Source organism: Prosopis cineraria, unplaced genomic scaffold (assembly GCF_029017545.1).
Source record: "Prosopis cineraria cultivar Desert tree isolate PC_DT_omini unplaced genomic scaffold, ASM2901754v1 PC11, whole genome shotgun sequence".
Classification (NCBI taxonomy): domain Eukaryota; kingdom Viridiplantae; phylum Streptophyta; class Magnoliopsida; order Fabales; family Fabaceae; genus Prosopis; species Prosopis cineraria.
The window spans coordinates 24,338,308-24,351,456 of NW_026555342.1; the positions used below are offsets into that span (position 1 = coordinate 24,338,308).

Consider the following 13,149-nt stretch of genomic DNA (forward strand, 5'->3'; position numbering starts at 1 on the left):
ATCATTTAAAGCCACAATAATGACAGGTAACTTAGTTACCTATCATTTTACCATACTTTAAATGATGGGTAAGTAGTTTACCCGTCATTTAAAGTCCAAATAAATGATGGGTAAATCGTTTACCTGTCATTTATTATCATATAAATAATGATTATTTATGTAACCATTATTTATTATATGACTTTTTTTAATATGAGAGCTATTTTTATATCAGCCTTTTTGGAAAAAAAATTAAAATAATAGCAGACAGCCATTTCAAATTTGAATATCAATGAAATTTATTGTATTCAATTTTAAAATTAATCAATAAATAAATGTAATTGTATAAAGTAAACTATTTCCAAAAATAAACTACCTATTAAAACTATAAACATCTTAGCTACTTTTCAATGTAGTTCTATTGATCTTCTTTGTATGAGGTCTATATTTGAAAATGTATTAACACCATTCTTCAATTACCTCATTTATTTCTGCATTCTTGAATTCTTTAACATAAGAATTGTTATAGTATTGTAATATGTAAATGATCCATAATAAATTAATTTTAATACATTAAATTTGTTTGTAATTTAAAAGTTACTATTGTTGACATACTATCTCAGGAATTATGCTTTTATTATGGATAATGATGTCCTTTATGAACCTCATGATACAAAAGCCACAATCCAAGCTATTTTTCTTTTGTCTTGGACACTAAAAATTAAAGAATTAATGAATATGTATTAATGCATTAAATTTTAATTTAATAAATGATTCTAATTACCTTAATCATTTCAAGTATAGGCTGCATCAAAATTTATAAAGGACCTTGGAATTGATTGTTTTGTATTAGTGCAGTATAACACAATCGCCCTAATGAAACAGTAAAAAATATGTTAGTATGGAATTTAAATAATTAAATAAATATGTGAAATACTTTATGCACTTACGTATTAATCAACTCCAATAAAATTTGTCTCCTCCTAAATTTTCCTCTAATAGAATAAAGATAATATATTTTTAGAGTGTTGCCGAATGGTTTGGCGGCGTTCAACATTCAATGGTCCCTAATAGTATTAACAAGTGTAGCAAAATTATAATTAATCTGTTAAATTAAAAATAAAAAATTATTAAGATAAGTGAGAATTGCGTTACCCTTGACAGTATGGTATTATGAATAATGTTCCCTTTTGAGCCCTTGATTTGAAATTTTCACTTAATGCCTTTGCTTGTTCTAAAATTTTGTCGCTTTTAATTAAGGCATATGCACCCACTTTATGAGGACTAACGAAGACGAACTTTGTTTGTAGATCGAAAGGGACAAAAAATTTATCATACAAGCACCTATTATAAATTCAAGAAATGGATTAGTTTATATTTAAAATATTAACTATTCATTTATGAAAAAAAATTACTATATGTAGAAGCTAAGAATAGTGAGATTGGTCATATCATATTGAAGCACTTCATCAATAACATCAAGTAAAGCATATCATATTGGTCTTCGCTATATATACCAGCCTCAAACGGGATTTGCAGGACTAGAGGATTAGACCTATGAATCGTTGCATATGCCTAGAGTAAATTTTTGTGTTGGCTTGGCAATTAAGGCTCTTGTTTAGGCACAACTTTATGGGAGACTGTCTTCTTAGAGGAGAGCCTAGATCGAGGTATTATCTTTTTATTGATTGTGCATCTTTGTTAGTTTTTTTTTAGACTTGGCATCCTAACTTGACTAGCTTGTCATCCAACAAAACTACCCATCGCCTCTCCAACAATCACTATGTCTTCAGTGGGAATAGGTAGCGGATAGTTCAAATCCTTTGGCACATCAACAGCAACACATATATAAGACATAGGGAGTAGCATATTATGAAGCATGTCTCCCAAAAAATTAAACACCCGACCGATAGCAACCACATGATGATTCAGGCTATTTGCCAACAACTCACATAGGCTCTCACCTTATATCAATAAGTAATATACTATATTAAAGTTATGGAAAATAGAAATAGTGAAACATAAGTGAAATAAATTAATAATATTGTACCTTAAGGAGATTTTTAACAGGCTGCATGACACTGTAACTACCTTTCTTGCTAGGATTAATATGAAACTTTGCCTCCCGCCTCTCCTTGTCCTTTAGCAAAGCTTCAATCATGTCCTGTTGCCTAGATAGCTCCTCTTTCAGGGTGGCAATCTTAGCCCTAACACCCATTTCCTCTATTAACCTTACATTCTTTTATGACCTGAATATTTATTTTTTCAAAATACCGAAGCCATATCCCCTAACTCGACCAGGATGTTTGGGATTACCTAATGTCTTGCCCAAGACATCATCATCAGGCGTGCAACTTTTCTCGATCTTAGCCAGTGCAATATATAGTAAGAAAGTTAAATTAGTTGATTGAGTATAAAAAAACATTAAGTTAAGTTAATGTACTTACACACTTATCGGCAAGCTCTGAACACGTTCATCAATAATGTTTTCTTCTTTATTGGTTTGGCCTTTTATGATGAGTTTGTGACATGAAACTGAGCTTACCGTTGAACCCTCTCACTTAATCTATAAATTTAAATAAATTTGCATGTCAGCATAGTACATATATCTATAAATTAAGCTAAAATTATATAGTATAAATATTAACTTATCATTTGTTACTCAATTACTGCATATCCTATACGCCCCTTCTTGTAAGGGTATAGATCTTTCTCATGCAACTCTTACTTTTTATGGCTCAACTCCTATGCAAAACACATAAAATCATATCAATAAAATTAAATATATTGACAATAATAAAAAAATTAATTCATCTCATTGTTCTTACTTGAAATTATCCCTAATGGCCTTATCAAGTCGGGGATCTCAGTACTAATGTTTCTCCTAATTTTTTAACATATTTCACTCCCATGAAATACCAAAATGTTTGTATTGCCCTTTCAGCTTGTTAGATGACAAATTTCATCTGACTAGCATCAATTGCAAGTGCTGACTGTAAACTAAAACAATTAATTAGATTTTTGGTCAAGTAATTTCAATTAACTACGACGTAAGTAAAGTATTTTACCTCTACTTACTCCTAAATATAATTTTTCATAGCTGGACTAACATTGTTCTAGTACCTAATTGTAATTGACACATTTGCTTTTGCCACAACCCCTATGTAGCTGATAAATTTATTTTTGTTGGTCTTGATAGGTTGACCTTTGAAATTTCATTTAACTTCATATTTCTACCTAGCGGCCCTTCTTCTATTCACCTCCGCCATCAATGTCAATCCTCTTGTTATTTGATTTGCTTCTTGCTAAATTTGGTATCATTCATCTCAATGCTAGGATCAGCACTGCTAGGTCCATTAAGAGCAGAACTCCTTTGAGAATCCATTTACCTACAAAAGTAGAAAAACAAAATAAATAATAAATAACCATATAAATAAAGTACATAATAAGTAATTTAACATAAATCACATTATAATATAGCACATAATAAATAACAATAAAAATTTAAATCACACAAAATAAGTAATCTATATGTTTAAATTGTTCTTTTTCTTTTTCTTATACATTCCTTATCTTTGCTCTCATTCTTTACTCAAATGCTTCTACCTCTTTTCTTTGAAATCTAAATACCTTCATTACAATCATTTCTCATATAAAAGGCTTCATCCTCAATAAAGTAACTTTCAAATGATATCCTCATAAATGGATCATCTTCAACTGTAGAATCATTCATATCTTTATTTATTTTATTGCTCAATAAAACGATAGACCAAGTTATTTTAGTTGGATCAAGAACAAAGAACACTTGTTGAGCTTGTGAAGCCAAAATAAAAGGCTCATCTTTATAACCTTCTCTATTAAGATCCACCATTAAGAATCCCAAGTCATCAACTTTAAGACCATTTTTACGATTAATCCACTTACAACCAAAAATTGGAACTTGAAACTTGATGTAATCTGACTCCCAAATATGCTCAATTACCCTAAAGTATGACATGTTTGCATACAAGGAATTTTGTCTTTAATACTAGATATATGTATTGCTTGGGCTATAAGAGTTACACTACTTTTTTGCATTGTACTCCGATCATCTTACTTTTTGGTATAAACTGTGTATCCATTAATGAGATAGCTAGTGAAGGAAAGAACTTATTTACTTGGACCTCTTGCCAACCATTTTAATTTTTTAAAAACTGAATCAGGATCAGCAGTCAACTTCTGAAGAATATGCTCTTTTAGTCAAATTATAAAACTCTTATTATGTTTGTTTGCATACCAAATCTCTGATCTATTAAGGTTATCCTGCTTAAGCTCATGTGTATCTCTACATACTCATTAACCTCAACAGAGTTGTGTAGTACATATAAATGCATTTGTTCTTATTGTAAGTTGGAGATTGTAACTACTTTATTGCCCATAATTACTTCTTCATTAGTCCTACCATCATGTTGAGAAGTGACCAATATGGTTGACACTTGATAAGTACTCAATATAAAATTCAACTGCCTCCTCACAAATGTATTGTTCAACTATACAACCTTTAGGTCAACTCCAATTTTTTACATATCCTTTTAGTATCTTCATGTAATGCTTAAATGGATACATCTGTCTCAAGAAAACTAGGCCACACATTTGTATTTCTCTAACTAGATGACTAGTGAGGTACATCATTATATCGAAGAATGTAGGCAGAAAATACATTTCAAGTTCACACAAGATTAACACAATTCGGCTTTGCAATCTTGACAATTTTGTTGGGTCAATCACTTTACTACATATAGACTTGAAGAAGAAACACAATTTTGTGATCATAGCTCGAACTATATCAAGTAAAATAGAACGCATAGCCACTAGAATAAAATTTTCTATTAACACATGGCAATCATGCAATTTTAGACCCTTCAACTTCAAATCCTTCAATGACACAAGGCCCTTAATATTTGAAGAGTACCCCTTTGAAACTTTAACAATAGCAAGTGACTCACAAAAAGTCTTCTTTTCTATAATAGACAATGTATAAGCCGCTACATGAAGAAATGTGTGACTTCCCTTCTCTTAGAAAGCATTATCACATTTTATGTGACCAAATTGTCATTTCTCTATTTTGGAGACATTTATTTGTCATTCTCCTATGATATTATTACGTTTTAGACTTATTGTTATCATACATTATCATGCTTAATTTTTAAAATTTCACGATACAATTTAGTTGTTTAAATTTTAGCATGTTTACCTATGCATTGTATTGAGCCCGATAAAAGAAAGGCATTATTCATGACTTGCGAGTAATGTGATATACTAAATTTTATGTTTTACATTAAAAAATTTTGTGTCATGTCATACGAAGTTATTTACATTAATAAGGAAAATAAATTCAATTAGTTGTTTTAATTAAATAATTAAAATCAATAATATCTTTTATTGTGAACTTTACCATATTAGGCCAGTGTCCATGGGTGTATGATCCTCTAGAGCATTTTGTTTTTAAACTATAGAACATAAGTTAGCAATTTCTTCTTTTGCAAGGACCACATCCTCGTCCTCCATTCATTCAATTGATAACTCAGAGATGTTTGAAGGACACCAAATTGATAGAAGACATTTTCTCGTTTGAAGAATTATTTTTAAAAATTATTTAAAATACCTTCGTCTGAAAATAATTTAAATATATAGGAGGATATGTTTGAATGCGTTTAACTCAAAACTCAAGAACTCATGAAGTCGTGGCAACAAAAAAAAAAAAAAAACAGAACTCATGAAGTTTTTGAGAAATAAAATAATAAATTCTCTTTGAATTATATAAATAACAATCTGATCACTTGAAATGCTATAATTTCAATGAAATCTCAAGGGACATTTGTGTTAATAAACTTTAAAGTGAAAAGACTATTTTACTTTTATAAAAAATAATAAGCCTCAATCATAACTTTTGTTTAATGAATTACAACTTTTGTTTTATAAATTATAAGAATTGAAAAAGAAATTATAACTTGTTAAGTGTAATTTGTATAATTGAAAAACAAGCCCCAATTATAATTTTTGTTTAAAGAATAACAACTTTTGTTTTATGGATCGTAAAAGTTGAATAAGAAATTCCAACTTGTCAATAAAGGTAAAATGATCTTTTCAATTTAAAATTTACTAACAAAGAGGTCCCTAAGGACTTTGGTGAAATTAGAATATTTTAAGAAATTAAATTATCATTTATATAATTTAAAAAAATTTTATTATCATTTTCTCAAGTTTTTGATTTAACATTATATCTTAAAAAAAAAGTTTTTTTTACCAGCCCAAAAGAAAGATTTAAATCAAAAAACAAACGATAAACTAATTTAAAAAAAAAAAAAGTCAAGTGTTCATACATGTTCCCCAAATTTCGTAATTCGTGATTCATGATTCCTTGGAATTTGGGGAAAATAATTGCTTGTCTAGGATTAAATTGTCATTTTCAACGTCGCTTCCTTACAGAATCGCTGTTCCAAGTAGGCCCTCTAAACGCATGTTCGTAGTTCATTCATGTCATCATGTGAACCACATCTTCCATGACAATCCAAAAACAAGTTAGTTAGTATCTTCTTCTAAAGAAAAAAAAAATATTATTACAAATATTTATGATGAATTTTTTATATTAGGGAAGCTAAAGGTAATGATGATTTTCTTTTTGGCATGTCTTTATTTTAGATTGGAAATTTGTGCATAAGTTTTAAGATTCTGGACAAAATTGCACCATAGTATAGTATATTATGAATATTTATGCCCATCATCCATTTATATGTGGCGAACATATAAGACCCACAATGGTTACTTAATGTACTTCTGTTACAAACTGAAGGGTTTTGAACCATTTTTTAGAATTGATTGATAAAATTACACCATACTTGAGTTGAAGTTATCAGCAGGCAGTAGCTCCTCACAGAATATTTTATAGGTATTTATGCATTTTAATCCATTTTTTTATCATGAAAATGAAATTCTAGTTAATACCTTCCATCTGCTAAGTCAATATTAATAGAATCATGATCAAATCAACTTACATATTGACTAAACAATAGTTTATACAAATATTTTTTATTATTATATTTATTTATTTATTTCATATGCGATATTTTTTGGGTCAATTTATAAGCAATATATTTACACATGTATATCACTTACTACAGTTTGTTTTTAATAACAAAAGTTAGGTGACCTGGGTTTCAAAGCTCTACAAGATTTGTATGAATATAGGCTACAATGTTGTTGAAAGAGAATTTATAGACTTACATATTACCTATCAGCAAAGTTTTCATAATGGCAACAAGCTAAGGTTCGGATTTACGTCTTCGTTGCGGCATAAATTGCATTCTTGCTAATTAGATATAAGTGAGTTGGATATGAGTTACATCGTTAATTAGCTACTGATAGTGATTTTATTTGCAAATGATCAAAACTAAAGAACATAAGGACGTGTAGAATACTCGACGAAATTAAATGAAGATAATTACACCTACATATAAGAGAATAAATTAACATATATGTAAAAGATTATGAAGAACTAAATACAAAGAAAATTTTATGAAAATCTACAATACTGAATCTGTAATAAATCAAATCCAATAATAATATAATTTCAACTTGAAATTGTTTTTTCAAAATCACCTAACATATTGTGTGTGTGTGTGTGAGTGCGAATTATTAATATATAAAATATAGAATCTATAGCAAGTTGTACCATTGATAATTTATGAAGTATATCATTCATATTTTAGATTATCTACAATACCTATAAAACATAATTAGTTATATAAAATTACCGTGGAAATAAGCATAGAGTTATTATATCCCATTTGAATATGACCGTACAATTGTGCTAAAAGACAAAAGTATCGTTGTTAGAACTCATCTTCTATTTCAGGAAGGACCTGTTCAACCAAAATTCTTCGAAGTAGGTCATGGGACACGATGCTCAAAAAGTTAGGATTATGAGACATAGAAAAGACTTTTCTTCTTCAACATTGCGCGTATGAAAGAGAATAATTTACAATGGTATCATATATGTGAAAGAAAGAAAATTATTCAAAGATAGTACTAAAAAAAATTTAACAGATTTGTACATTAATTATAAATTTAAATTCAGTGGATGGCTTAAATTTGTTCACACAATAAATATCCATTATACTTATTATAAATATCCCTTATCAAAATTAAACTCAGAAAATAAAAACGAAACTTAAGAACAACTTGAAGTAGACTTGATTAAGACATGTCACCAAATTGGGGAAAGATGAGATAAAAACGATTTTGCCAAAAAAAAAAAAAGAAAAGCAAAGCAAAGTGTGAAAAGAATGATACAATGGTTGAGACAATATTAATGTTGGAAAATAAAAAATAAGAATAATATAGTCTACACGTAATATCTTGATATTGGGGCCCAATATTTAATTGTTCTTGAAAGAAACACCAGAATTGGTGGAGAAACCAAACTTGCAGAAACTAATTTTGTTTTCCCTTGTCTTTAAATGATGCTATGGCCAACCGACTCCTCAATATAAATGGCTTCTCATTTCTTCCTGTCTGCAAGCATCTCTTCAACTTAGTTTCTACCACTAAAGCATCAGAAGCAAAGCTCTCTTTTAATCTCTTTGTGATATATATATATATATATATATCTCGTTCTTTCACCATGTCAGTCTCTTACCTTTACAGCCTAAAGTTGCCCTTTTTTCTGAAGCAAATCGCACATATTCCTAGAGCCAACCCCAGAGGAACTCGTGTCTCAAACTCTGCTTCGCAGGATAGAGACATTTCAATTATATCCATGCAGCATAACGTCGCTCCTGCAAAAACCAGATCAACATTCAATGTGTGGGAAATCTCCTGTATCACTTTTAATTGAATTTTCTATACATATATTTATTTGTATATTCAAAGAGAGTTTAGACAATTTTTTAATTTTTTCTCAGGTCAGCATATTTTTTCCTAGTCATCTAATTAATGGGTTTAATGGTGTTAAGTTCACTGGGCAAAATTGACACCTCTTGGGTGATCTCATGGTTTTTCTGAGTAGTTTCCAAAATATAGGAACTAACATTTCAGATGGTGCAAATAAAAGAAAAACAAATAAAATAGGGACCTGGAGTAGTGTTGCAGGACATGTGCTTTAAAAATTCTTTTATTTTTTTACTAATTTATTTACGTGACATACTGGGGACTTATACTTGCATGCATGAATATTCTTTTATTGTTTTATAGCGACGTGTCAAAGAATATGTGGTTATTGTGGATCATTGTTTCCCACTTTCAGGATGACATTCATATCAGACATGAAAAACAATTGAAGAACGTTAAGAAAATGCTGGTTGAAAAAGCTAGACTGAATTCAGTTGAAGGTTAACAAATGATTGATATGATTCAAAGGCTGGGACTTGACCACCGCTTTGAAGAGGAGATTCAAGAAACTGTTCGAAAACACTATCTGGAGCTTGAAACTCAAAGCCATGGCTGCACAGATCATGATGATCATCGCCAGCTCTCTGAAGTTGCAATGCAATTTCGCTTATCAAGACAACAACGTTATAAAGTAGATTCAGGTAAATGTGCCATTATTCTTTTTCCACAATAACGTTTAATCATTACAAAACATATAGCAAACCAAGAATAATTCTTTATAGAACTCGAATATGTGAATTATTGGAATACTCTTCTTGCGATGGTACGTAAGTTATGATGTGGTTAGTTATAAACCTGGAGATGCATGTGCCTGCTACATGTTTTCACGTGACGATTTAGTAGTATAGGATACCAAGTCCTATATTGAGTAATATAAGATGTTCAATGGAATATTTAAGTGGATGGTTCTCCTACTTCAACAAAAAGATTTTGGAATAAGGTTTATCCCACTTAAGTATCCATCTTCTAGAAAGAGGGTACCCATGAAGTCTCTTGACTAGTAGGAGGCTGTGTTAACCATCAGGTGACCTTCCATTGAGAGGCCAATTTATTGTGACTTGATAGTGTGAGATACCAAAGTCTTACATTGAGTAACATGTGATACTCAATAAGGTATTTAAGTGGATTGTATTTTACTTCAACAGCTAGCTTTTAGAGTAAAGTTATCCATCCATTAGCTAAATAATTCTTTCAAAAAGTCAAGTCCAAGTCAATTATTGAAACTATTAATAACGCTCTTGGATCTAAAAATTGAATGGTTATTACTGAGTCTGATGACGCAGGTGTGTTTGAGAACTTCAAGGACATGAAGGGAAGACTGAGCCAAAAATTTTGGGGAAACATTGAAGGCTTGATTGAACTGTTTGAAGCTTCACAGTTAAGTATGGAAGGAGAAGATGATCTTGAGGAAGTTGGGAACTTCGCGTACCATCTCCTTAGTTCATGGCGTTCAAGATTCCATGATCATCATGAAGCTAATGTTATTGCAAATACACTTAAGTACCCAGTTCACAAAAGTCTGCCAAGGTTCACACCCAGAAGTTTCCTTTTTCCAAAATCCCAACTTGACAATGGATGGTTAATGCCGCTACAAAATCTATCCCAAATGGATACCCAAATAGTTAACTCAATCAACCTCCAGGAGATATACGCGGTATCTAAGTGAGTTATTTAATTTGTTTGATATTATATGATTTGACACTTCAATCATGCATTGTATCACTATATTTCTTGTCACACACACACACATACACACACCCACCAACATATTCACATGTACCTTGTATATGTATAGGTGGTGGAAAGGCCTAGGTTTGGCCAAGGACATGAAGTTTACAAGAGATGAACCAATAAAGTGGTACATGTGGTCCATGGCATGCCTCACAGATGCTTGCTTTTCAGAAGAAAGGATTGAAATCACAAAGCCCTTATCTCTGGTGTACATAATTGATGATATATTTGATGTTTATGGAAGTATGGATGAACTCTCTCTCTTTCTAGATGCAGTCAACAGGTAAATTTTAATTTCTTGATATGAGACACATTTTCTTAATGATCATAACAAATTATATTGGCCATGACATAATATATAATCTATGAATGATAATGCAGATGGGATTTGGGAGCAACTGAGCAATTACCAGATTACATGAAAGCATGCTTCAAGGCTCTCTATGATATAACCAATGAATTTTCCATTAAGGTTCAAAACAAACATGGGTGGAACCCTATAAACACGTTAATCAAATCGGTAATAAAAAAATCTGTAATCAGTTTATTGAGGTTTTTTTTTATACAAATAAAGAAGAAGTTGATTAATATTGACTTCTTCTTCTTCTTTTCTTTTATTTGTTTATTTATTTATTTATTTATTTTTTTGCTGCAGTGGGTGAGACTGTGCAATGCATTTTGGGAAGAAGCAAAATGGTTTAGTTCAGGGAAGTTACCAAATGCTGAGGAATATTTAAAGAATGGGATTGTGAGCACAGGAGTGCATGTGTGCCTTGTGCACGCCTTCTTCATATTAGGTCAAGGCATTAACAAAGAAACTGTGGCTCTCATGGATGGCTTTCCAATCTTGGTATCCTCAACATCCACAATTCTAAGGCTTTGCGATGACTTACAAGGTGCAGAGGTACGAGAAAGAAATATTGATATTATGTTTAATTTTTAATTGGGTTAAAGGTCTTTTTATTCTAGAACTTTTCACATAAGGTCTAAGGGTGTTCTGAACTCAATTTTGAATCATTTTTGTCCTCGAATCTTAAAATCCGATGCCTCATTATCCTACCAATCAAGTGCCATTTGTTGATCATTATCTTTTGAGCTGGACTTGTTTTGTTAACTTTTCTTGGACACATGGCATCCAAATGGATTCCCAATCAAAACTTATTAGCATTGCTTTTGCCGTCAAAGTATTCTCTTAGAAATACCTAATATTCAAAATTCAATTTTTTTGGATCACTTATCCCCTTACATGTTAAAAAATCTACCTTGACATGGGTCAACAAAATATGTCCACCTAAGCAGATAACAGTCAACAAGTGATATGTGAATGACAGGATAATGAAGCATCAAATTTTACTAGTTTAAAGAGATAAATGACTTAAAATCAAATTTAAGACACCCGTAGTCGTAGACCCTATGCAAAAATTTCAAAGGCAAAAATGACTCTTAATTAACCCTTTTAAATTTTGTGTTTCAGACCAACCAAAGTTAATGAGAATTATCAAATTGATGAATCGATTGATGAATAATGAATTATTAATTAGTAAATCCATTAAGTTTTCACGACCTCGATGACGACGAAGCGATTTGGATTGTAACTTTATGACCTTACATTAAATGGTCCAAATGCCTGACAGGGTAGGTTTCTACGTACTTTGTCGTCTATAGTGAAATTCATAAAGACTGTTGTGTGAAAGAGAAAATTATTAGAATAATATGATATAATTACTTGAGGAAATTCGAGTGCGACTTTGATTTGAAGTTACGTGAAGCCTGGACAAAATTCAGCTACTTTATTACATTTAGACCACAGAATCGGATACACACTTATCGAGAAGATTCAATTCAAAGTCTGTATTGGTACAGGACAATAATAAAGCTGGTAAAGATGGGTCCTATCTCAACTGCTACATGATGGATCACCCTGGAGTTTCTGAGGAAACAGCAAGAGAACATGTCAAACGTCTGATCTCACATGCTTGGAAGTGTCTCAACAAAGAATGCTTTGCTTCGTCATCATCATCGAATCCATTTCCCTCGTCTTTTGCAAAATATTGTCTGAATTGTGCAAGGATGGTGCCTATGATGTACAGTTATGATGACTGTAGCCCATCAAGACTAGAAGGGCATGTGAAATCTTTGCTAGGTGGTGATAATAATGGTACGATCAGAGAGAGGATTCGAAAAGATCAGGCCCCTGTATTGTAAAAATATGACAGCAGTGTTGTTATAAAAATAAGATCATTAGCAGTGCCCAACATCTTGCAAAATTTCCATGTGTTAGCATAGAATTTGAGGCGATCGAGCCCTATGTTTTGATCTTGATTCTAAAGTCTTCATAGTTGGAAATAATCAAACTATTTAAAATTAAATATTTTAGTTATGTACATTACATTAATTTAATCTAAAAAGAAAATTAATATTTTAATCCTTCAACTTTTAACTCACTTATAATTCAGTCCTTCAACTATAACTTACTACAACTCAATCCCTCAACTTTTGATTCACCTATAA

The 13,149-nt window shown here is 31.0% G+C and overlaps 1 protein-coding gene across 1 annotated transcript; it reads left to right on the forward strand.

Moving 5' to 3' along the window:
* The first annotated feature begins 8,716 nt into the window (after positions 1-8,716).
* LOC129286908 ((3S,6E)-nerolidol synthase 1-like) lies at positions 8,717-12,926 on the forward strand. The gene is made up of 7 exons (XM_054923010.1): positions 8,717-8,823; positions 9,263-9,548; positions 10,191-10,569; positions 10,703-10,921; positions 11,020-11,158; positions 11,294-11,542; positions 12,502-12,926. Exons 2-7 carry the CDS (start codon positions 9,356-9,358, stop codon positions 12,841-12,843), a joined length of 1,521 nt encoding a protein of 506 aa, XP_054778985.1. The 5' UTR covers positions 8,717-8,823; positions 9,263-9,355; the 3' UTR covers positions 12,844-12,926.
* Positions 12,927-13,149: the final 223 nt, after the last annotated feature.